The sequence below is a fragment of the Felis catus genome, chromosome C1 (genome assembly GCF_018350175.1).
Source record: "Felis catus isolate Fca126 chromosome C1, F.catus_Fca126_mat1.0, whole genome shotgun sequence".
Lineage (NCBI taxonomy): Eukaryota > Metazoa > Chordata > Mammalia > Carnivora > Felidae > Felis > Felis catus.
In genome coordinates, this window is record NC_058375.1 from 210045742 (window position 1) to 210072051 (window position 26310).

The following is a 26310-nucleotide window of genomic DNA, read 5'->3' on the forward strand; positions in this document are numbered from 1 at the left end:
TACTGCGACTCTATTCCATGTGAAGCATTGGGACGTTTACTCTGCCCTGTATCTCGTTTACTCTTCACATCGGTCCCAGAAATCCTGACTATGGTGACTCATATTCTCATCTCCATTCTAGGGATGAGGAAACTGACACTCGGAGCCCATAATTAACTCATCCTGGACTCCACAGTGAAAGGTGGCAAGATCAGAGTTCAAATCTGGTTTTATATGATGCCAGAATCAAATTCCTGTAACCAAAGAAACTAAACCCACATCTGTATGTTCGAAGAAACATGCAAAATTTTGTGGTTTTTCCGTGAATTCTTCCGCTTCATGTCTCTCCAATTCATTTATGTGCTTTTTCTCCATTTCTCTTTCTTCTGACCCTAATTTTGAAAAAAGTCATCCAGATGCTGGACATTTAGTGTCTGAATTCAGACCCATTCGGTCTCTGACCATCCCTCTGCCTTCCTCCAGGGTGTGGCCTAGTATATTCATCCATTTCACTAATAAAATGAATTTGCTTCAATTCTGGACTTGGGTCAACCCCAAGCCAACTCTTTCCTTTTTGTTTTGTTCTCTGCACCCACTCTGCTTGTTACCTTGGCGTTTCTTTAGAGAAGCCTGCAATCAGTTAAAATAATAACTGTAGGGGCTCCTGGGTGACTCCGTTGGTTAAGCATCCGACTTTGGTTCAGGTCACGATCTCACGGTTCTTGAGATCAAACCCTGCATCTGGCTCCGTGCTGACGGCCTGCTTCAGATCCTCTGTCTCTCTCTCTCTCTCTCTCTCTCTCTCTCTCTGCCCCTCCCCCTCCTCCACTCTCTCAAAAATAAATAAAACATATAAAAAAGAAAAGAAAAGAAAAGAATATCTGTGTATCATGTTGTCATGGAGTTCGTATAGGACGACAGTGTGCTTTATCAATGTAGCCACACAAAAGATCATTTGATCCAAGGCAAACAATTAGAGCCTATTAAACCTGACCAAATGGAGTTTTCAGGTTAAAAAATTTCCACTCTTAATTTTAAGTATTTTATGCATGAAGAACATTTCTAATGGGGACACAAAACCTAGTCACTCTTGAGTCTTCTGCATCATAACACAGAGCATCCAGCAGGGGAGGCGAACATAGACAAGCAAAATTCCACCTCCTCGGTGAAGGCCCACTTTAGCCTTGACCATCCAATCTCAGAAGGCTCTGTAACAACCCCTTTCTCAAAATAAAAAATAAAAAAAATACCAAAACGTACTGAAACTCCCAGGAATGATCAAAACAGCTTTTGGACAATGGAACTTTCCCACCAAGTGGCCTGGTTCAGACAGTCTCCATTTAAGGTAATTCCCTAAGAAACAAGGCCTCTAAACTGTATTTATTAGATGCCCGAAGCTAGTTTATCTCTGGTTCAGGCAGTTCTTGCTTTGCTATTTATTTATTTGTGCGTGCCAGGCACATTTTGCTAATAAAGTGTTTTTCATGCACAGAAATATTGGCTGCCGTTCTCATCCCCCATTGTAACTGTATCATTATCCTTATCAGACTTCAGCAGCTGTCTGGCTAACGTGGGGCTTTCACAGCAGCTCTTCATAGGCGTCAGTGCGAACACGAATCATTTTCTAACCTTGTGAAAATGTAGATTCTGAGTCAACCCGTCTGAGAGGTGGGGGAGACCTGAGAGCCTGCTTTGCTAACAAGCTTCCAGGTGATGCTAATGCTACGGGCCCCCCTGACCGCCCCCCCCCCCACATGGAGTAGCAGGGGTTTGTCTGAATTTTTGTTTGTCCTTTCCGGTAAATATTTTAGCTCCAATTAAACAAACAAGCAATTTACTGTGTTGACACTGAAATAATCACAAGAGCAAAACAGGCTGGTGTATGAATAAAACGGCGACTTTTAATTTATGGGTTTCTTAGTGCCACATGATTTCCAGTGTTTGCCTTTTGGGTTTGTTTTTGTTTTTTTTTTTATGTTGGTTCTAGGGCTCACCAGGACTTCCAGGACTCACCGGTCCCAAAGGTGGAAGGGTTAGTAGTCCAACCGGTCCGTCTTCTTCTTTATAAAAAATAAGAACTCTGCACTGTAAAAGTTATACAGATGTCACAAAGGAGTACATTCTGTATGCTACACTCTATAGTTGAAGGTCAAGAACAGGTAAAAGTGATCTGGAGTGGCAGAAAACAGTGGTCACTATGTTGGGGGTGGGTACTGATGGACTGGGAAAAGTGTGAGAGAACCGGCTGGAGGGGGTAGGGATGTTCACTGTCTGGATGGGGTGGCGGCAATAACAATATGTACGTGCAGACATCTGTAAACGTTCCTCAAGCTGTTTGCAGAAGCTTAGGGCACTCTACTGTATGCAAGTTATGCCTTAAAAATCTATCCAAAAAGGCAAAAAAAAGATCTTAATCATCTCTTTTAAAAAGTTTTATAAATGTAAGATTTAGAAAAGTTTGTCAAAACTTGCTTGTTTGTTTTTCAAATAGATTTTAGCCGTTCCTGATTACAGTTGCAGGATGGGGTTATTAGAATGCAAATAAGTTTCTGTTTTCAGGTTGAACGTTTTAAAAGTGTTTTTCTTGCCACCTTCCCCTTTTCTATGTCTTTAGGGAATAACTGGATTGCCAGGATTCTCAGGTCCTCCTGGACTTCCAGTAAGTAGTGGGGAAAATATGTAAAGTTAAAAAATAAAAAGAAAGCTCATTTTAATAAAGAGGTTAAAGCAATAGTGCATGGAAATGGGTACTGAGACATATGCTACCTGATGAAAATGTCACAGTAGAATCACATAATATATTACAGTGTGAATTTGTAGGACATACAAGCCAAACTGTATTTCCTGAAATCCAAGCAGAATAGAATGGTACAAAGTGGAACAAGACAGGATGGGGCTTGACAGTATGAGATGGTATAGCGTGGAGTGAGTTGGGATGGTATGGGATGGGTTAGAATGGAATGGGATGGGATGCAGTGGAATAGGATGGGATGGGATAGAATGGAATGAGATGGGATGGGATGGGATGGGATGGGATGGGATGGGATGGGATGGGATGGGACGGGACGGGACGGGATGGGATGGGATGGAATGGGATGGGATGGGATGAGATAGAATGGGATGGGATGGGAAGGAATGAGACAGAATGGGATAGAATGGGATGGGATAGGATGGAATGAGATGAGATAGAATGGAATGGGATGGGATAGGATGGGATGGGATGGAATGGGATGGGATGGGATGGGATGGAATGGGACAGAATGGGATGGGATGGGATGAGATAGAATGGGATGGGATGGGAAGGAATGAGACAGAATGGGATGGGATGGGATAGGATGGGATGGAATGAGATGAGATAGAATGGAATGGGATGGGATGGGATGAGATAGAATGGGATGGGATGAGATAGAATGGGATGGGATAGAATGGACTAGAATAGATGAGATAGGATAGGATAGGATAGGATAGGATAGGATAGGATAGGATAGGATAGATGGAATAAAATGGAATGGAGTGTAGTGTGGAATAGAGTGGAATACAACAGGATAGGATAGGATAGGATAGGATAGGATAGGATAGGATAGATCAGAATAGAGTAGAATAGAATAGATGGAATAAGATAGATTATCTCTGTTGAATAGTGTAGAATAGTAAAATAATAGTTACTTCATGCACATATCCCTCTTCTTTTTCCTTTCTTTTCTTCCAGCTTAAAACAGCACGTTAAGGGACTTCATTTTGTATAGAAAGGTCTCTTGTTATATCTAAAATATCTGTATCTCACTTGGTAATTTTTGGTTTTGTTAGCCCATTTTATTTGCTATATTTTTATTTAAGTGATCTAAAATAACTGTATATACTACTTAACTATTAATAGCCATTTGTATTTAAATAACTCTCTAAATTAGCCCATCTTTTTCCTCACCTTGGGTTCCTCACTCTTGTCGCTTGTTCCCGGGGTCTGGTGCTCATGTCTCCTTTCTGAGACTTGCTGTGTTTCCAGGGCACCCCGGGCCATCCTGGACCATATGGACCTGCTGGTGTACCAGGGTGCAATGGTTCTAAGGTATGTGCTCCTCACACAGGAGCTGGTCGGGAAACATTCTGCCAAATGAGTCAATCAAGGTGAAGGAGGAATGAGACGGCACAGGCTTTCCTTGAAAGATCCTTTTAGCCAAAACCAATAGTGTGCATACAGAAACGTAACGGTTTTCTTTCCTCCTCTGGTTTGATTTCTGACTGTCTTTTGGGGACGTTCTGTCATGTTCTCCCACAGAAGGATGGGGGGACCTCACCTGGTTACTTTCGCCTGAGGTTGTGAGTGTATGCAAATCAGAAACCAAAAGCATGGAATGCAAAATTGGTCTTTGGCAAGGAACGACTGAACTTTGCAGTGTTCACTCATCCTCTTTGTTTCCTGACCGCACTCTCCTTTTCCCAGAATGGTGGCCATGAAAGAACTAATTAGTAAAGTTTCAAGGAAACAGCAATTAAAAAGTTCTTGGCACAATTAGACTTTTGCCATTTATGCACAATTTGAGAAATAGTAGATTCTAATCCTGTTTTCAATTAAGATAATGGTTTTCTGGCCTTCAGCCTCATGACCCAGCAGCCATAAGGAATTTGGGTTACTTTGTCTAGATTTACCACTGCAGGGTTGGAAGACAGAAACAGGGAAAAGATCTCAATAGGCTGTTCTAGAACAACTAAGAAAGAATGACAAGCTTTGTATGTCTTCCAGGGTGAGCAAGGGTTTCCAGGCCTTCCGGGGATACCAGGCTACCCGGGGATCCCGGTAGGTGTCCATTTCTAACTCTGTATAAAGTGTAAACACAAGCCATTTACTCCAGAATGGCCGTATGCTGAAATCCGTCAAGACTGTGGGAAAGTCTAGAGCAGCTGAGAGGAGACATTCAACTAATGGGTGGCGAATGAATGAATAAATGCGTTGAGTTCAGGTTTGCACTTTGAGGCTTCATTTTGCATTTGAGACATCTAAGCGGAGATGGCTGATAGGCAGCTAGATCTGCTCAGAGAGGCCCTGGATGGTGGTGACTCAAGGAGCAAGAATAAGGAGAAAAGAGCCTTGGACATGACTTAGAAAGCTCTAGCAAGGGATGTCCGGGTCAAGGAGGATAAGCCCGTAAAGAGGAGGGGCCCCTGGTGGTAGAAAACCAGAAGGAGTAGATGATGGGAGCCTAGGAAAGATGTATTTCCGTAGAGGGGAGTGGCAGACAGCTGCCCAATGCTGCCGAGAAGTCCACGAAGATCTGACAACTTGTCATTGACTTTAACAACATCACCATCATTGCAGGACTTAGCAAAGGATACTTTGATCATGGATGGGGCATGAGGCAGGTGTGGGACTGAGGAGTGAATGGGATCTGAACAGAATGGGAAGGTTGCAGATGACATGAAGAAGAGATCCGGGCAGTACTGGCTGGGGGAGATTAAGGGGAGGTTTTGTTTCTTTAAATGAAAGAAAGTTGAACATATTTAAAAGCCAGCGGGAAGTATACAGCGAGAGAGGGGTTGAATAGCAGTGAGGACAAAGCAATGATTCTGTGTATTTGGTTTCCTTTTCTTAGGGTGCTGTTGGCTTGAAAGGAGAAAAGGTAAGTCATGTGCGGCATATTAGTATTGAAAATCTCCGAGGCGCCTGCATGGCTCAGTGAGTTAAATGTCCAACTTGACTTCCATTCAGGTCTTGATCTCAAGACGGTTTGTGAGTTGGAGCCCCACATGGGCTCTGCGCTGACAGCGTGGAGGCTGCTTGAGATTCTCCCTCTTTCTCTGCCCCTCCCCTGCTCATGCTTTCTCTGTCTCTCAAAATAAACAGATAAAAAAAAAGAAGAAGAAGAAAGAAAGGAAATCTCTAATGGTACATCTGAAAGGGGTTCCATTAAATGATGAGATATAAGTGATTCCAAATCAGGTTTCATAATTAATTCAGAAACCAGTTAATAATTGGACCATGATATTTGTTCCTATCGGACAACTTCTTTTAGCTCTTTCTGTATTTCTGAAGAAATACAAGTTTTGGAAAATCCTTGAAGGAAATAGAGTCTAGGAGGAAAGAACTGACGTCAGGCTCAGGGTCCCAACTTCCAGATCAGGAGCTGCCACTAATTCTGGAATCTTGAGAAATGCTCTGTCATTCTTATGTCTTTCTTGCTTGCCCAGGAAATTGTCTATCTTAGGATATATGAAAATCTAGATCTCTTCCCAACTGAGTACTCTTAAATCTTTTCTCTACGTGTATGCCCTGAAAAGCACTTTTATCCTTGAAGCAGTAGAAGTTTGAATAAGCAATTTAAAGGAGCTTTGCAAATATAACATTGGTTACAGTTGATGAAGTTCTTTATTTTCAAGGGAGCTCCTGCTGCAGAAGGTATAGAACTTGATGGAAGAGGTGACCCCGGGTTGCCAGGAGCCCCAGGATTACAGGTATAGCACTTCAGGGATGGTCTTCTCATTCTCATTTCTCTGGTTCTGGCTCTCTTTCTCTGTCTCTGTCTGTCCATCTCTCCCTCTTTCTCCCTTCTCTGTGTCTCTGCATCTCTGTCTTTGTCTCTGCCCCTCCTCTCTCTCTCTTCCCCTAGATCTTTTCCTCCCCCTCTTAGGAACATTTTAATTGTTTGTTTTCCATTTTCTTCTTTGTTTTATTTTCTTTTTTCATGGAGATACTATTGACATATGACATATTCGGTGTAGAGGGTAGTGATCAGAGATTTGTACATATTGTGAAATGATCCCACAATAAGTCTAGTTAACATCCATCACCACCGTGACAAATATTTTTTTTTCTTATGATGAGAACTTTACTCTCTTAGCAGCTTTCAAATCTGGAATACGACGTTATTGACTATAGTCACTATGCTGTACCTTACATCCCCAAGACTCATTTATTTATAACTGGACATTTGTACATTCCACCTATGCTCCACCCCCACCTCTGACAACTGCAAGAACATTTGCAGTAGACATTCACATGTCTTCTGTTTACATATCGGCTTCATTTCACTCTAGAATATTCACTTTATGAGAAACTCCATGAAACTAACATAAAGGGATGATTTTGTTCATAAGTCTTTTAATCTCTTCTTAAATCTCAATTACCCAGGCTTTTCTACACCTAAGAAGGAATGTTCAAGGAATAATTATGTTCCACTTACTCTGTATTTGTTGAAATCAAGCATAGGTTTGTATCATACATTGAATATCATTTAAAACTATAATGTTAAGTAATAGCCCTATCACAAAATTTGCAGGAGTAAGTGGGTCTTATTTAAATGTGCCTTTTTCCTGTAGAGTGGTTTACTTTCTTATCCATATGTATGTAGATCTGAGTGTGATCCCAGATGGATACAAAGAGACACAGCCATTTGGGGGACTGTGTATGCTTTACTTTGTGATCCAAAAGGATTTTTTGGTAGACCTCAGGCACAGGTACTAACTTCCAGGTTAAAACCAGAAATATTTTAACTTAGTTCAGAAGTATATGTGGAAATTTCTGGAAATTTGTCTAAGTGAATCCAAGAGTTTGAGTTTAGGTTGTTGAGCTCCTGGATGATGACCCCTGCCAACCAATGGTGAGCCACAAAATGGCAGAATGACATGCTTAGGAGGCTTTACCGACCTTTGAGGAAAGATACAGAACATGATGCCTCTTGATTTTTCTTGTTTAAGAAACATTTAAGGGGCTTGATGCTGAAAGAAAGGGATCCAGTAAGAAGAGATCGCAGCCATCTGGGACGTTGATGTGTCCTTTAAGTGTGCATTGAGTGTCGGCTAGGTACTACAGGGTTCTACTGATGAAGATCTAACAGTGGGACATTCATGTATACAAGAAACATGAATTACATGCCAGTTATATGCCAGGAGCTATTCTAGGCTGTAGAGATACCACAGTGCACAAATCAGCACCCCCCCCCCCCAAAAAAAAAAATTCTTGCCATCATGGAGCTTACATTCTAGTAGGGGAAAATAGAAAAAAAAAAGTAAATTAATAAGTGTTGGTTAGATAGTAAAAAATGCCAAGGAGGGAAAGACTGCAGGGCCAGGGGATAAAGGAGTGTCCAGGTTGGAAGGAGGGTTGTGGCTTTACATTGGGCGGGCTGGGAAAGGATGACATTTGAGTGAAAATAAGAAAAGGGAAAGGAAGTCGGTCCTCTAGATGTCTGGGGGAAGAGGATTCTAGACAGAAGGAGAGCAGATGGAAAGCCCTATGGGAGGAGTATGCCTGGCTGAGAGACAGGCAGACAGAGAGACAGACACACAGACAAAAGCAAAATTTCAAAGATTTAAAAACCCTTCTAAAGTAAAGCAACGGCTCTGGTCATGCTCCTGGAAATGTTACCATCCAGGTATCCCTGGCAACCTGTCCTACATGGCAACGCGCTTTTAGGCACCTTTTTTTTTTCCTTTCCCCACCCCCCCCCCTTTTTTTTTGTAATTAACTGCAGCCATAAACGAGAGCCATCATGCTCCTCAACTTTCATTAAAATATGTTAATAGATTTAATTAATGGACATCGTTCTTAGGTAAGAAGTAAACTTAAACTTACCCTCCTCTTCTCTTAATTTACAGGGCTTACCAGGCCTTCCAGGTTTTCCTGGACCCGTTGGTCCACCTGGCCCTCCAGGGCTCTTTGTGAGTATGAAGCCATCACAGCTATAGACACTGTAAACTAATAAATTCATTATAGCTAAAAGCTTTACACAGAGTTTTCGGCTTGGTACACATTTCCTGCTGTAATTTTCACTTCTTCTGGATTTTTCTAGGGCTTTCCAGGAACCATGGGACCTCCGGGACCTAAGGTAGATTATAGTTCGTGTGTCACAACAGCCAGAACCCCTAAGCAAGCTAAAAGCCAAACCTGGCCTGATTGGACATGTGGTCACTGCCCAGACCCTCTCTGGAAGCCACAGGATTATTCCCTGGAATAATCCATGGAAAGGAATGGGGCAGACAGCTCTGCACCCCTCACTCCCTTCTCCCTGCACTTAGTAACTTGATCCCTGATAATTCAGTTATAAGGAGCTCCGTATCAGGAAAGGGCGAGTCCGTAGGTTTCCCATTTCTGATAATCCTACTGATCACCCAATACTTTATCCTATAAACTTTTGCAGCGGACTGTTCCCCAAACCAACCTGATCTTAAGCCAGTACATGAAGGGCCCTGCATGTCTTTCTCTTCTCTCACGTCACTAAATTACTACTGAAGACTGAATTGCATTCTTAGCCTCTCTAGGAATTTCAGGATCCCGAAGTTCAGCTACCCTTGCTGCTTCTTTTTAAGATGAGAAAACCAGGGCATCAGTAAGTTAGGTAACCAGCTAGTGGCTCAGCCAGATAAATGTCCTCTGAGCTGGTTTCCTTTCCCCATGCCACATCATGCCTTCATTTGCCCTATTAAGTATATCCCGTAAGCTTTCTGCATTCCACGATCTCTACTTTTGAAAGAAACATAGTGCCTCTCTCCTCCAAGAAATAGCTAAAATAATTTTGACAATACTAACATTATAACTAAAATGTAAATGGTCAGTTACAAACATTGGCACTTCAGTGGGTTTAGACCATTCATAGTCATTTTTTTTTAAATAATTTTGTTTTGTCTTTTCTTACAGGGTCACATGGGCGATAATGTGATAGGACAAAAAGGAGAGCGGGTAATTCAAATACTGGGGTTTATTTGTGGGCAAGACATTGTAAGTCTCAGAGCAACCAACCTATACATCTCAGTCACTGAGTGACCCTGAAATAAACATGTGTGTTTGCTCTATCATTGGCTCTATCTTCTCACCGAAGAACCAACAGGGAAGGAGCATCTGTCTTTCAAAAAAGCAAAGGTGATGTTGTTCAGCTTTGCATTCCTGAGTGTATTTGTGTTTAGGGTGTGAAAGGATTGACAGGACCCCCTGGACCACCAGGAACGGTTATTGTGACGCTAACCGGCCCAGATAACAGAACGGTAACTCTTCCACTTTATTACTAGGGTTGTGTCTTCTCACTTCTGGGGGGAGGTCCTTGCGATCTTTTTTACCTCTTTTATAAGTTCCGTCTAAGCCCAGTTCAGCCCTGCCTGAACCTCTGGATTATATTTTATCCCCATCTTTTACTGGAGAACCAGAAAGCAATGAGACAGGGATGTGAGGCAAGATCAGAGGCAAGCAGCTTCCAAGATTCTAGAAGGTGGAGCCTGGATCTAATTTTGCTCACCTCTTATCCCTATCCCTTCTCACTGTTCCCAACTCAGATGGGGATTCAGTGAGTATGTTTGAATAAATGATAACAAAATGGTTATATGGCTCTGATCCAACTGGATAGTAATGACCTAAAGATATGGGTGGACTGGTATTGTAACCAACTGAGACATTTTTATCTGCCATTATAACCCCAGGGGCCATTTGGCCCTAATTTCTCTCCCAGGACACTGTGACCCTGTTTTTTGACATTAACATTTGCATTTTGTTCCTACCATGGGGTAGCTGGAAAGACCAGGATCTAGAACTGAATTGAATGCTCACAAAAAGTGAATCACAATATAATACCCCAAACCTAGACACTAGGTTGATCCTGGAATGCCTGGGATGGGGGGAGGGAAGTGAGGGGTTAACTAACAATTTTCTTGTGGAAGAAATAAACACAAATCATCCTTCTTTTTAAGACTTGTGATTATTTTCAATAATAGCTTGATTGAAATATAATTCACATATCATAATTCACACATCCATTTTAAAGAATAAAATTCATGGGTTTTAGTTATAATTAATTTTAACAACATTATTGAAATATAATTTACATACCATGAAATTTGCTCTCTAATGTACAATTCAGTGGCTTTCAGTGCATTCATGTGGTTTACAAGTATTACCACCTGCAATTTTAGAACACTTTCATCACCTCAAAAATAAACTAAAAATAAAATAATTATTAGCGATAGAAATTATCAAAACAAAACTGAAAAGAGTTAAAGCAAAACACGGCAAAATTTGGTATAATCAAAATAATAACTCTCATAGAAGATTGGAGAAAAATTTACCTGAGGAAAATAACCACTTTTAAGAGGTAATTGACAAAAATAAAATTAATAAAGTCTAAAATTGTATTGGCTAGAAATTGACAGGAAAAAAAATCTGATTTTGACAAAATCTAGATCTGGAAGATTTGATCAAGGGGGAAAAAATCAAGTTTGAAAAAAACCAAAAAAACTGATGCCCCAAGAGATGATTCACAAGAGGGAAAATACAATCAATAAAATGCAATCAGGGGGCAAACAAACCTGATTAATGGAAATCAAATTCTCATCATAACATATACTCAGAAGATGATCCCAATGAAAGTAATTTCTGTATATTAAAATGAAAATAAGATACATTAAAAATGATTTGAATGTGCTTATTGAAAACTGATGCAGGAATTAAATTGGTTGAACACAGTTTGATCCAAAAGATAACTTTCTTTAAAAAAAAGAAAAAAAAAAGTCTGTGTTTAGTTTCAGTGGGTTCACAAGTATAACATTTGAAATGTGAAAAACAATAATGTGTCGTGTTAACAAGAGGTACATAAGTACTTTGTAAAAATCCAGTACGTTGAACAGACAGAGAAATCTGTAAAAGCAGTAAAATCTTATTTGATCTGTGCGTAATGACCTGAAATTGTTTTTGTAGCAGGACCTCAAGGGAGAGAAAGGGGACAAGGGAGCCATGGGCAAATCCGGACCTCCTGGACCCTCAGTAGGTCATTTACACTCATGCTGTTCCCTTGAAACATAAAGTAGAGCCTTAGTGCCTATTTTGATATACGATCTACTTTTACATCTTAATATTTGCTAAAGCATGATAGTATTTTACTGCAGAGGTCATGAGTATACTAGAACTATTTTACACCTACTTCTAGCTGAAATCCCTACGCTGTGGTATATGTGCCCAATGTCACCCATCTTACGATTCATCTTCAACATCTGTTTTTTTTTTTTATTATTATTATATAATTTATTGTCAAGTTAGCTAACATACAGTGTGCTCTTTGCTTCAGGGGTAGATTCCCATGATACATCACTTACATACAACACCCAGTGCTCATCCCAACTAGTGCCTTCCTCAATGCCCACCACCCATTTTCCCCACCCCCTTCCCTCCCACCCACATCAACCCTCAGTTGGGTCTCTGTATTTGAGAGTCTCTTATGGTTTGCCTCTCTCTCTGTTTGTAACTATTTTTTTTCCCTTCCCTTCCCCTGTGGTCTTCTGTTAAGTTTCTCAAATTCCACATATGAGTAAAAACATGATATCTGTCTTTGACTGACTTATTTTACTTAGCATAGTACCCTCCAGTTCCAGCCATGTTGTTGCAAATGGCAAGATTTCATTCTTTTTTCATTGCCAAGTAGTATTCCATTATGCCTATATATGCCACAGCTTCTTTATCCATCCATCAGTTGATGGGCATTTGGGCTCTTTCCATATAGCAACTTGTATTTTAGCATTTATTTTTAAACGAATACTTATAAATAAGATTTCCCTCTTAGATGAACCATGATTTTAACATTTTTAAAATATAACAGAATAATCAGAAGGAAAAAGTTAATGGCAATCAAGATAAGTAAAAAAAAAATCAATAATATGTACAATTTGATATAACTCTCATTAATACAGGGACCGCCTGGGGAATCTTATGGAGCTGAAAAAGGTGCTCCTGGAGAACCTGGCCCGCAGGTAAATTGGGAAATTCAGCGTCATGTGCAGCCTGTATTAGTAAATACTCAGGACTATTTAGGAAGCAAGTGTAAGATACCCATCTCAAACTAGCTTAGATTTTTATAAGTTTTTTAAAGATTTAGGAAATATGGGGTGCCTGGGTGGTTTAGTCGGTTAAGCGTCTGACTCTGGCTCAGGTCATGATTTTGTAGTTTGTGAGTTTGAGCCCTGGGTCCAGCTCTATGCTGACAGCTTGAAGCCTGGAGCCTGCTTCCTATCTGTGTCTTCCTCTCTCTCCACCTCTCTCCTGCTCATCATGCTCTGTCTCTTTCTCTCAAAAATAAGTAAATATTTTAAAAAATTTAAGAAATGAGACTTATTTGTTCAAGTAGCTGAGAAGTTTAAGGCTGAAACAGCCTTCAAGGACTTCAGAGCCTGAAACAATATGGTGGGAGACAGGGCCCTCCATACCATTTCTCCCCCTCTGTGTGCATTGATTGGCCTCATGCTCTCCTTTGACAATGACCTTCTTCCTTGTAGGTGGCAATAGAGAGAAAAGGTGAGAAGTTCAGATTAATGGCATCCAAGGAGATGGTGTGTTTCCCTGTGGCCATTAATAAAACCCCAGAGAATCTCTCTAATTGACCCAACTTGGTTCTATGCCTCCCTCTGGAAAGCGAACTGTGGCCAGGAAGAAGTTTCCAGGGTTGGCCAGACCAGCGGGGTCAGGGTTATTGTGACTGAGAACCCCATCAGAATTACACAGAGTGAGGGAACGGCCGCTCCCCAAAGAAAATGGGACGTGCTGTGACATGGGTAGTGGGGACACTGAAGTCGCCAGGGCCCACTCACCCGGCCAGCTCTATTTTTAGAAGTATTTAACCACATATATTGTGTTTAAATTCTAAAAATTTTACATTGAGAAAAGTGTATATTTTTCTAAGAAAAAATAGTATGGTTTTTATTCTGTCATGGAGAGTAGACTTCATAATAGGTCATCCAAAAGCCCTGTCTGTTTAGAACACTGCACCATATTTTTATAAGTATGTTCAAATACAGGCATACCTGCAGTTCGGGGAATTGCCAACATTTCGAATAGTTTGTGAACACCTCCGTCTTTCTAAGCTTTTTTGTCCACTCCTCTGCTTTTTCAAGTTTTCTTCCAAGCTTGGGTGGATAGTATTAGATCTCACTGAAGCTTAGCTCTTAATTTCCAATCTTCCTTCCACTGACCACCCCTGATTTCCCCTTCTGACTGGCTCTGCCTTTCCCACCAAGAGAAGGTCATACGTGTTCCATGATTAGTAGTGTTTTTTTTTTTTCTTCTAACAAATAGGTGGGGAGTCTCAGTCAGGCTCTCTTGCCCAAGGTCGAGAGAAGACGATCGTATCATTTAGGTTTTCCATATTTATTAAATGATGTGTTTTTGTTTTAGGGAAAACCTGGAAAAGATGGAACCCCTGGTTTCCCTGGCACTGAGGTAAAGACATGATTTGGCCCATCGATGTTATTGAAATGTCAGTTCCATTCGGTGAAGAAGCACTCTAGGGAGTCATCAGTAGTTACTAATCTAGAAAAAGCATGTGGCCTTTTAAACCTACATTTGAGAATCAGAGTGCAACACCCTCACTGTGAAGAGAGACCATCTGAGCCATCCTAATTTTTCTTTGCAAAAAGGAGTTCCAACTGCTCTTGCTTCCCACGGAAGAAATTGACCCGTGGGCCTTCTGACCCATTCTCTCTGCCCTTTTCCACAGGGAGCCAAAGGCAACAGGGGCTTCCCTGGGTTACCAGGTGAAGACGGCATTAAGGTAATGCCCTCTCTAACATCCTCTTCTCCAGGCTCTTTTAACTGGTTGGCTTTTGCCCGCCCTTTCCCCACCATGCGCTGGAAATAGGTACAAGGAATTGCGACCAGTGTTCATTAAAATACCTTAGTTATATTTGTTAAGAGGAAGTGAGGGATGTGAAGTTTGCATGGACACCTGAAGGGCAGTTTTGTGGGAAAGATATAAAACTCGCTCTGTGTGGCAGAAGCTGGCTGACACAGTGACCAGTGAGATTTAGTTTCCTCATGAGGAAGGAGCTGGAGAAGTCCTGCAGGCGAGGGTTTCAGGTCATCGGAGGGCAAGTGTAGGCTGAACCCCGTGAGTCTCAGCCTGAGTCATGACATGCTGAAAGGTCACGATTAATGAATTGTGCGCTGTAGTCCGTTTCATGCGTTGCCGACAACATGTTACAGACATTTTCAAATAATTGTTATGTGTAAGGATATGTGCAGATTCAAGATGTACCCTATAATAAATAATATCACTTCCTGTCCAATTCTGAAATTGCCCTCTTGAGTAGGTAAGGAAGGGGGTGGGTTACAGGTGAGTTGGGACAGTGGGAACTGCATATAACTCACAGCCTCGTTTTGCCGTGCCTGAGATCTGGGCGAGAACGTGGGAATGTGTGATGCATAGAAACACCCTCTGAAGGTACTGGCACGGAGGGAATCTGGAAATCACTAGAACCACAGCTGCTTCTCAGGACCTTATTGACAGGATTCTTGCCCCAGATGTGGCCCTCCAGGGAAATAACCCAAAGTCAGTTTATTACTTAGCTGTGCATTACTTGTATAGATATTTTGGATTAATGTACTCACAATTTGTAACTGTCTTTCAACACAGGGGTGGAAAGGGGACATTGGCCCTCCAGGATTCCGTGGTCCAGTAAGTGTAACTGAAGACAATGTCCGGTTGTCATGGGTGATCAAGTCCTCCAAAGCATCAAGGAAATTTTGAATCAGCGTCTCTCATTAACTGTTAAGAGATGATAGTATTTACTTTTTTATCAAACCAAGGAGGAAAATAGCTGTTGTCATTATTTGTCCATTTGACAATGGATAAATATTTCTATTTGGTCCTATGTGGTCTCTGGAAGGCACTAGCAATGCCCACCCTCGGCGGTGGGAAAGAAGAAAACCTTTGTTCAATCACACATGGCCCCAGGTGACCTGTGGCCTTGAGCAGAGCAGGAGGGGTGCCGTGGAGGTCAGCTGGGGTACCCAGGGCAGAGGGAGCGAGCCCCACGCACTCCGTCTGGGCATGGGTATATGACATCCTGCACTTCTGGGCAGCACGAGCCCAACCAGGGCCAGCAGAAGCCACCGACCCCAAGCCCAAGCTCCGTCTCAGCAGGCTGTCTCCTCTCTGCAGTGTGGATGTGGATTGCACTGATGTCTGTCAGCTCCTGACTGCAGAGATAGAGCACATTCTCTATTTTGTGACCCTGTCGCTTAAGGAGATGAGTAAAAGAGATCTGGGCTCTGACTTCCAGTATCCCTTCGTCTCCTGCCTTAAAGGACAGTGGTTCTCACGTTCGATGCGCCGAGTGGAGCTGCCATTCAGAAAGGACGGTGGTAGGGGCGCCTGGGTGGCTCAGTCGGTTAAGCGTCCGACTTCAGCCAGGTCACGATCTCACGGTCCGTGAGTTCGAGCCCCGCATCAGGCTCTGGGCTGACAGCTCAGAGCCTGGAGCCCATTTCAGATTCTGTGTCTCCCTCTCTCTCTGCCCCTCCCCTGTTCATGCTCTGTCTCTCTCTGTCTCAAAAATAAATAAACGTTAAAAAATTTAAAAAAAAAAAAAAAAGAAAAAAGAAAGGACGGTGGTAGTAGGAGAGTCAGGGGGTGGGGGGGAGGGGGGTTCCATTCCTAACACCGTTCTCAGACCCCTTAGCCTAAGTAATTTAAGTAAATTTAACTAAGTAATTTAACTAAGTAAAGTAACTGGAGGAAGGTCCTGGAAATTCTCACCTTCACACAACAAGTAAGTGATTCAGATGCAAATAGCCCCAAAATACTTTTATGGAGTTGCTGGGAAGAATAATTGGGCCTTAGGGTGAAAGCACTTAGCCAACCCTTGGCAGGTGCACATGTGCCATTATGGATTTTTTTTTTAATTTTTTTTTTCAACATTTATTTATTTTTGGGACAGAGAGAGACAGAGCATGAACGGGGGAGGGGCAGAGAGAGAGGGAGACACAGAATCGGAAACAGGCTCCAGGCTCTGAGCCATCAGCCCAGAGCCTGACACGGGGCTCGAACTCACAGACCGAGAGATCGTGACCTGGCTGAAGTCGGACGCTTAACCGACTGCGCCATCCAGGCGCCCCAAGATGGAGATTATTATATTATCATTACTGTTATTATTGTGAGTTATTTTTTGTGACTGTGTACATAGTGTTTAACCACAATACTCTTGTTACCTCTTTTTTAAACAAGCCAGCAAAGTCATGGGCCCCGTGCAGCATACAGGAAAACAAAACAAAAAAACAAACCTTTTCTTTTCCCCTCTTCTTTCATTTAAGATAAATGTACCAAGTTCTAAATGAAATCTCCTTGCCAGTTGCGCTGGAGAGGAATTAGCATTCCCAGTTTGCTGTGTGTATGTGTTTTAATTCCGGTTTCTATTATCGTCCTTGGAAATTCTGCTTACGAAGTAGATGGTTAAAGACCAACAGTAGGTCCACTGAGCATGTCAGAAACAAGAGTCCTCAATTATTGCAAGTCATTGGTATCCTGAAATTTAAAGAAACAATCAGAGTATTTTTTGATGTGTGGGTCCCAACAGACTCTGAAATAAAGTTAGCCCATGAGGACAAGTGTTTTTAAAAAGTGAAATAGAATAGGGCCACCTGGGTGGCTCAGTCAGTTGAGCGTCCGACTTCAGCTCAGGTCATGATCCTACGATTCGATTTGTGGGTTTGAGCCCCGCATCGGGCTCTGTGCTGTCAGCCCAAGAGCCTGGAGCCTACTCCTGATTCTGTGTCTCCCACTCTGTCTGCTCCTCCTCTCTCTCTCTCTCAAAAATAAATAGACATTAAAAAAAATTAAGTGAGATAGAATATACTGAAAAATCAGCATTGATCAAATGTCAAAATGGTAAGTCACTGTGAAACTTCAATTTCTGCATACATATTCACACATATCTAGATATGTATGTATGTATATTTATAACTATGAGTATGTGAGCTGGGTCACATCATAAAATGTATTTCTAGTTGAAAGCCCATGAAGTATATGATACCATGATACCAGAAACATCAACTTTTATCTTTACATGTATCCATTATGTATATATGACTACCGTATTTCTGCTAACACATAAACCTATGAATTCAGGAAGATAAGGAAAATATCATTTGGGCCAAATAAAAGACATTGGAATATGGCATTTGGTGAGCTCTCCATAAATAGCTATCTTTTCTCTTTATTTGTTCCTTTTTCCTTTAAGACAGAATATTATGATGCATACCAGGAAAAGGGGGATGTAGGAATTCCAGGCCCACCAGGCCCCAAAGGAGCTCGTGGCCCACAGGGTGAGGATAAATTTCTTCCTAAAGCGTTTGCTGCCTATTTCCATGTGTTTCTCTCCAGGCAACATGTAACATATGCTTATAGACCTAGAATTTGCAGGGAGCAGGGGGGAGGGGGGGTGGTGGGGAAGGGGGAAGAGAGGTCTCCCAATTTTCATGGCCTCCTAATTCTCATACTTTTATATGAATATTCCATAAGTGCTATACCACAGAAGGTAGTTAAATTCTTTGTGTGTGCAAGCATGAAGTTCAAGTCGGACAAGAAAACACTAATAATGGCCAGAGGGCAGGAGGAGGGAACGTAAAGAATCAGCAATCTTAGTGGGATACAAAAGAAAAAATGGAGACCCTGAAAAACTGTAATTTGAGCAAATCCATATAATAGTGACAAGAAGGGACTGAAACCTGGGGTTTCCCAACTCCTGGCACCATGAAGCAGAGTCACATTTATTAGATTCTGTCCCTTTGGGTAGATACATTGGAAAGGTCTAGGCCAAGAGCTCTCCTCTCTGGTTACACATCAGAATCCCTGGGAACTTCTAAAAACACGCCAAGTCCCATCCCTGTGATTCTGATGCAACTGTCTGGAGGTGAGGGCGGGGAGAGGGGGAAGGCTGAGCACTGGTAGATTGCAAAAGCTCTCCAGATTATTCTAGTATGTAGCCGGGATCGAGAACCACTGATCTGAGGCAAATTATTGATACACATAAGATTTCAAAGGAGAATTTCGCTCAAAAGAGTAAAAATACCTAGCATTCTTAAATAAACGGACAGAGAAGTATAGCTACAGACACAGATTTTTTTTAATCTGATATATGGTCACTACAAATCCCTTCCATGTGTCCAAGAATTAGAACCCCGTGCGATGTTATTGGAGATGGAACACCATCTTCTAGCACCTGAACCGTTCCAACAAAGTGTCACATACACAGCAGGCTTCTCGTAGATCTCTGCGGAATTGTTTGAAGGTGCAGAGGTGGCATGATTCACTTTTGAATGTTAGGCATCTAAGACTAGTTCCTTCTCTGCGGTTTGTCTCAATCAGCGAAGTTTTCCTTTATCTCTCTCTGTGGGAGTAGAGAAAAAGTATGAAAATATTTATTATTGATTATTATGATATTGTCACCCAAGATTTCAAAAATGGGGGAGGGGAGTGTTTATATCCTTGCCAGCGATTAATTACTGTTACGGATTTATAGGTCCCAGTGGTCCTCCTGGAGTTCCTGGAAGTGCTGGTAGGTACCTGCGTCTCAGGGCATCAACAGAAATGCTCTTAAAAGGAAAATCACCTTTGCACTGCTTGCATAGGACAGATGTTTCACTAACGGGGCCAAAGTGTTTCCAGCTTCCTAATTGTTAACTTTGTGATTTACAGCCGAAATGGGGGTGGGGGGAGTGAAAATGGACACAAAGTAACTTACAAATGCTTTTTTTTTTTTTTTTTTTTTTTTTTTTTTTTTTTTTTTTTTTTTTTTTACTTCTCGGCGGTTGTAACTAAGTGTAAGACAATAACTGAAGCCTCCAAGCTCAGAGGAGGCACAGAGGTAGAAAACAGTAATTTGCAGTCATTAGGCTGGCTAAAAAAAGAGAGTTTTCATAGTGTATCCCATGTTGCATAAGATGCATAGATTATACTATGTATATATATGTATATACATAGATATACATATATACATAGAATATATATATATTCATGTGAAGTTTTAAATTTCACAGTACATTATTTACAGACATGCAGACAATTCCATAAAGTATAAAAACATCCATGAGTCACTGGAGTGGTTGCCTCTTGAGAGAGGAAGACGAGGATCAAGGGCGTTTAATCAAGGATTAACCTCAGTGGCTTTAATTATAACTGTAATGCCATCACGTGTCACTTTGTAGAGGAAACGAAACCATGAAAAAAGCAGCAAAGATTTGATAAGCCCTGCTGTCGATTATAATTTTCTCTACACCATGTTGTGTATTAAACTATTACGTAATTTTGAAAATGAATTAAAATTAAGCAGATTGCAGAACTATATGTATCTTATAATCCCATTGTTAAAAAACATAGATAAGCGGATGAATATTATGTGTATTTGCATGTGCATGGAAAAATACACCAAGTTGGAATACAAAAGGATGTATCAGAGGTCTGGCCAAAGATTAGGGAGGACTTTTTTCTCCACTCCCGACCCCCCAAGTAATGAATCAGCCCCTTTAGGAAGCAGCAAGTAAAAGTTACAAAGCTCTAAAACGGATATCAAACAGATGGGTTTGCTTTTATGGCAAAATCTTTATGGTCAGTAATCAGAAATAATCAGTCATTATCCCCTGCTGGTTTCATAGCCCTTTGGTGGTGAGGTCTCTCTTCTTCACAGTTAAACTGCTTGCAAGGCAGAGATTCGAGACTTATCCCCTCTTCATGTCCTTGTCACGTTATGAGGGACAGATGAGCTTTGTGTCACCTGGCTTGGCTTCTCTCCCAGGAGATGCCTGCCTCCCCCCATCACGCCCTTTTATAACTAAGACAATGGCTGTGGGAATAAGGTCCAGTGACAGTGGTCTCTCTTTCTCATTTGGGACACTGAAAGATTGGTATCTTCTAGTCTTCAATGAAAAAACATCCACAAAACCACATATACTGAAGAATTTATCATGAGGTTCTTTTAAAGAAAAAGACGACAGTGCACCCCTAACTCGGTCCCAGTCCCTTGTAATACATTATATAAATTACCTCATGGAACTGGAGCATTCTGAGCTTTGCTGACCTGTGATCATTTAGCAAAGCCACAAATGAAGGAAGGAAGATATTCTCTCTTTGTTTTATATGTTTTATATACCTCTTGATGGGGCAACTTTTATTAATAAGGACATATTATATTTTGCAATTGAAAGATAACATGGGTGAATCGGGGAAAAAATTTAAAATATGCTAAAATGATTCTTTTCTCCAAGGGTCGTCGAGGCCTGGCCTCAGAGGAGCCCCTGGATTCCCAGGCGTGAAAGGAAGGAAAGGGGAACGAGGACCCCCGGGAAAGAATGCAGTGGGGCCTCCTGGGTCCCCGGGTTGTCCTGGGGCACCAGGCCCCATAGGGTCGCCGGGATACCCAGGACCACCAGGTAGGTACCTAACGGGGCCCCTTTTGTGGCCATGGCCCAAGCGACAGATGTGTGCAGATCAGTGGCGATGGAGAAGCTTACTTGCAGCTCGGCCATCCGTCCGTGTGGGTCTTAAGAGCCATCTTCCTGCGGGTGTTTCGTCGCATTAACTGTGAAAACAGCTCTGGTGGAATGGTGGCTTTGCAGGTGCAGCAAAGCTTTAGGCTGAGTTCCCACGGAGGGCACAGTGGGAGGCAGGAGCAAGGGGGAGCGAAGCAGAGAAGGGGGTGACCAAGTTTGCCACCGCTTGTTCAGTCCCTGGAGAATATCCTCCAAGAAGCTGTGTTAACTTTGTTTCAGGACAGTCTGTCCCAGAGGAAACAGAGGCAAGAATTTATCCACCTGTTCCTATTAATCATGGGTCAAGAATATATCCCACGGGACCAGACTAACCAACCCCCCTCCCGCGCACACACACACACTTCCAGGCTGTGTTGGCATGGCTCCCAGGGCATCCTATGCCCTGGCATCAGCGTGTGGGCTGGAGGTGTGCAGCAAGGGCACGAGGCAAGATCCTGCCAGGTCAAGTTGGGGCAGAGACCACAGAGCTGCCGCCTGGAGGATGTGAAGTTCTGGAAGTTCTGATGCCCGGGGGTGTCCTCTCCTCTGCATCAACCTGTAAAGGCACCTAGCACTCTGTGTTGGCCGGTAGGCACACACAACCTCGGAACATGTGGGTCACTCTTTGTGTCCCAAACACCTCTCTGGAAGCTGCCTTGTAGGTCTTGTGTTTTGTACTCAACCCTCCTAATAGCCTTAAGAATTTTCTACCTGTCAAGGATTTTCTTTTGTTTGTTTGTTTGTTTGTTTACCCATTTTGAGAGAGAGGGGGAGAGGCTGCATGAGTGAGGGAGGGGCAGAGAGAGAGGGAGAGAGACAGCCCCAAGCAGGTTGTGCACAGTCAGCAATGGAGCCCACTCAGGGCTCGATCTCACGAACCAACTGTGAGACCATGACCTGAGCCAAAATCGAGTCGGATTGCTTAACCGACTGAGCCACCCAGGGGCTCCAGGAATTTTGTTTTTAAGAAAGGAAGGATGTATTATTTACAGATAGTACGATTATAAACTTGGAAAATCCAAAAGAATAATCCGGAAAACTCTTAGTGTTAATAAGACAATTCAGGTAAATGTCTGGCTATCTGAGCAATATTTGAGAAAGAACAGAAGCTTCCCTTTGGGCCAATAGCTATTTAAGAAACTATCCCATTAATAAAAAGATACAATATCCAAGAACAAAAGCTGTTAAGCTATGGCGTGAACCAACGTGGAAAACAAAGCAAAACTAAACTGAAACGTTTCACCGTGTTGAGGATTTGAACAATTTCTAGTCCTCGGAGTCTTTTTCAGGATGTGGGTTTGGATGCTCATGTTGCGGAAGATGAACCTGATGAACCTGTTCTTGGATATTGTATCTTTTTATTAATGGGATAATTTCTTACATAGCTATTGGCCTAAAGGGAAGCTTCTATTCTTTCTCAAATATTGCTCAAATAGCCAGACATTTACCTGAATTAACACTAACATCTTGTAGCTAATGAGTGCCACAGTCGGGGTGTTGTGGTAATACAGCCCCTTCCCTGGCACACCATGCATCCTCTCCCCTCCAAGACAACGCTGGCTTCCTATCTTTTGCCAAACAACACCCATCTGCCCTTCGAGTGGCACCTTCAAGTTCAAGCCCAACAGGGAGTGTTCACTGAGCCCACATCCTGTAACACCCGAGCTTATCCAGTAGGAGAGTTTTTCACGTTACTTGTCATTGTCAGTTTCCCCTACAAGACTCAAAGCTCTTGGAGGTCAGAGACAGTGTCTAGTTTGCTGTTTTAAGCCGAGAACGTAGCACAGGGGGCTGGAACGTTGTAAGTACTCAAGTATTTGTTGAAATGAGTATGACAGGAGTATGAAAATGTTTAAGTAAATACAAATGTATCAATGTGTAAATACACATATGACTACATTAAGTATAAAACTGCCGTTAGATTTTATTGTTTAAAGAGAACTATCCAGTCATTCTAAAGACATAGAAAACTGGATCACAAAACGAACCTTCCTTTCCAAGTCAAACAGACATTACATGGACCACATTCCATCTCAGTTAAATGTTTCCACTGGTACCTTGTTGCTCTGAAATTTGGGGCAGCTATACGTACCATTTTCAAATATTTAGTTTCATCAGTATTGCCTTGTGCCTACATTTGAAATGGCAAGACCAAAAATTTGCTCATAGAACAGAAAAGCCGAAGAGAATGAGCTGTTTGTTGTCGCATTATAGTAGCATCTGCTTGTGGAAGGACTGGAAAGAGCCTTCTTGAAGACCCACATTAGGAATGAAAGGCTCAGGGGCACCTGGGTGGCTCAGTCAGTGAAGTGTCTGACCCTTGATTTTTTTTTTAACTTGTTTTACTTTTTATTTTTTTAAATTTACATCCAAATTAGTTAGCATATAATGCAACAATGATTTCAGGAGTAGATTCTTTAGTGCCCTTCCCCCATTTAGCCCATCCCTCCTCCCACGACCCCTCCAGTAACCCTCAGTTTGTTCTCCATATTTATGAGCCTCTTCTGTTTTGCCCCCTCCCTGTTTTTATATTATTTTTGTTTCCCTTCCCTTATGTTCATCTGTTTTGTCTCTTAAAGCCCTCATAGGAGTGAAGTCATATGATTTTTGTCTTTCTCTGACTAATTTCACTTAGCATAATACCCTCCAGTTCCATCCACGTAGTCGCCAATGGCAAGATTTCATTCTTTTTGAGTGCTGAGTAATACTCCATTGTGTATCTCTACCACATCTTCTTTATCCATTCATCCATCGATGGCCATTTGGGCTCTTTCCATACTTTGGCTGTTGTTGATAGTGCTGCTATAAACATGAGGGTGCATGTGTCCCTTCGAAACAGGACACCTGTATGCCTTGGATAAATGACTCTTGATTTCTTCGGCTCAGGTCATAATCTCACAGTTCGTGAGACTGAGTCTCAAGTAGGGCTCTGTGCTGACAGCGTGGAGCCTGCTTGGGATTATCTCTCTCTCTCTCTCTCTCTCTCTCTCTCTCTCTCTCTCTCTCTTTCTCTCTCTCTCAGAACGAATAAATAAACTTTTTTAAAAAATGATGAACTTGGGGCGCCTGGGTGGCTCTGTTGGTTAAGCGTCCAACTTCAGCTCAGGTCACGATCTCGTGGTCCGTGAGTTCAAGCCCTGCGTCGGGCTCTGGGCTGATGGCTCAGAGCCTGGAGCCTGCTTCCAATTCTGTGTCTCCCTCTCTCTCTGACCCTCCCCCGTTCATGCTCTGTCTCTCTCTGTCTCAAAAATAAATTTAAAAAAGTTAAAAAAAAAAAGTTAAAAAAAAATGACGAACTTGATAGATGTGAATAAGCAATACAGAGAAAACAGATGATATTCTGTCAGAACTTTTTCACTCAGTCTGTATGAGGCATCTACTACGTATCAGGAAGATTCAAGGTATCCAAGATATATAGAAAAATGAGATTTGACCCTTTGCCTAAAAATGTTAAAAGAATAGTCTGGAAATAATTAGAAGTAACTGAATAAAATAACACGAGTTGATTATATGATGAGAAATAACCATATAACGAGCTTTCAAAGAATCACTGCACCAGTATTAAAAAATATCACTTGTGTGGGCCCCTGGGTAGCTCAGTCTTAAGCATCCAGCTCAGGTAATGATCTCACAGTTGTGAGATCAAGCCCTGCATCCGGCCCCATACTGAGCATTGGGATTCTCTCTCTCTCCCTCTCTCTCTCTGCCCCTCCCCTACTCACACACACGCACACACGCACACACACACATGCTCTCTCTCTCTCTCAAAATAAATAAACTTAAAAAAATCACATGTGTAATGAGAAAGGAAAAGCTGGTCAACATGCTTCAGTCTTCAGTGTAGACGAACCTTCAAAAGACTCAGCTTCTAAAACAAATATGGGGGAGTGCGTATAAAATAATGCATAGTGCAGAAACGTGCTAATTGAACAAAAACACATAAAGAGATAAAAATCAAGTTCTGGTGTTGTCTTTTTGCAGGTGACATCATTTTTCGTAAAGGTCCACCTGGAGATAGTGGACTTCCAGGCCCTATAGGGTTTCCAGGAATCCCAGGAGTCGATGGGCCCAAAGGTTGGTTCAATCAATGGTTGTTCTATTCATGTAAGCCATGCTTGTCATCATAACTGTCCCCATTTGATTCCTCCCCCACCAAAACAACAATGATCCCAAACTGCAGACAGTCAAGGCTGGCCTCTTTTCCAGAAGAATTACCTCAGAGTTTTCATTTATCTATAAATCAATCATTTATTTAGCACCCATGCAATAAATTGTTGGATGTTCCTGGAAAATGAGTATTATCCTGCACTGAAGGAGAGAGGTGGCTGTAATACAGGATGTTTTATGCTTGACTCAGGATTTCCTCTGAGAACATTAAGAAGGTCAGATGGATAAACTAAGCAGTTCTGATAGATGAATGACTTTTTATTAATATGTACAATGTCTGGGGCCCTTGGGTGGCTCATTTGGTTAAGCACCCGACTCTTAATTTCGGCTCTGTCATCATCTCATGTTTTGTGAGATCAAGCCCCCGAGTCGGGCACCATGCTGGCAGCGAGGAGCCTGCTTGGGATTCTCTCTCTCTTCTCTCTGCCTCTCCCCACCCTCAAAAATAAATAAACTTAAATATATATATATAATAAAATAAAAATCAACAACATAAAAAAATGCAGTGTCCTAGATGATTTTCACTACACACACACACACGCACACACACACACACACACAAATCTTAATGTAATAAATGATTGTGTGGTTAGGAAGTATCTGTCCTTTCTGAGGACTAGATGTGGGTTTATGAGTAACAAGCTGCTATCATTGCAGGGGAACCAGGCCTCCTGTGCATCCAGTGTCCTTGTGTCCCAGGGCCTCCGGGCCTCCCAGGATTGCCGGGGTTAGACGGCGTGAAAGGAATCCCAGGTACAAAAGGGTCAGCTCCCTGGGTGGTTAAAAAAGAAGGTATCAGACTTCTGAATGTCAGTGATGGGGTTTCCCTGAATTTGGAGATTTTCAAACGTATACTCAGTTAACATAAAGTAAGCTGAAATAACACAGAAACTGGCCTTTTC

At 42.0% G+C, this 26310-nt stretch overlaps 1 protein-coding gene and 1 long non-coding RNA gene across 4 annotated transcripts in view; one reads left to right on the forward strand and one right to left on the reverse strand.

The window, feature by feature from the left end:
* The window catches only part of COL4A3 (collagen type IV alpha 3 chain), a 134720-nt gene that overhangs the window by 68591 nt on the left and 39819 nt on the right, over nt 1–26310 (forward strand). Inside the window, exons 4-23 of one of the 3 annotated variants that reach the window (XM_019838774.3) lie at nt 1967–2011; nt 2594–2638; nt 3983–4045; nt 4721–4774; nt 5568–5594; nt 6352–6426; nt 8569–8631; nt 8763–8798; nt 9608–9649; nt 9874–9951; nt 11651–11716; nt 12637–12696; nt 14114–14158; nt 14436–14489; nt 15351–15392; nt 17956–18040; nt 19237–19272; nt 20978–21142; nt 25223–25315; nt 26066–26161. In XM_019838774.3, the coding sequence (XP_019694333.1) occupies nt 1967–2011; nt 2594–2638; nt 3983–4045; nt 4721–4774; nt 5568–5594; nt 6352–6426; nt 8569–8631; nt 8763–8798; nt 9608–9649; nt 9874–9951; nt 11651–11716; nt 12637–12696; nt 14114–14158; nt 14436–14489; nt 15351–15392; nt 17956–18040; nt 19237–19272; nt 20978–21142; nt 25223–25315; nt 26066–26161 (1270 nt within the window). Of the gene's footprint in view, nt 1–1966; nt 2012–2090; nt 2139–2593; nt 2639–3982; nt 4046–4720; nt 4775–5567; nt 5595–6351; nt 6427–8568; nt 8632–8762; nt 8799–9607; nt 9650–9873; nt 9952–11650; nt 11717–12636; nt 12697–14113; nt 14159–14435; nt 14490–15350; nt 15393–17955; nt 18041–19236; nt 19273–20977; nt 21143–25222; nt 25316–26065; nt 26162–26310 lie in introns of those variants that run through there. The other 2 variants (XM_019838775.3, XM_045034571.1) reach the window with 2 other exon arrangements.
* The window catches only part of LOC109502905, a 48544-nt gene continuing 41056 nt past the window's right edge, over nt 18823–26310 (reverse strand). The window contains exon 3 of the long non-coding RNA XR_006583586.1: nt 18823–19104. This is a non-coding gene — a long non-coding RNA (uncharacterized LOC109502905). The remainder of the gene's footprint in view (nt 19105–26310) is intronic.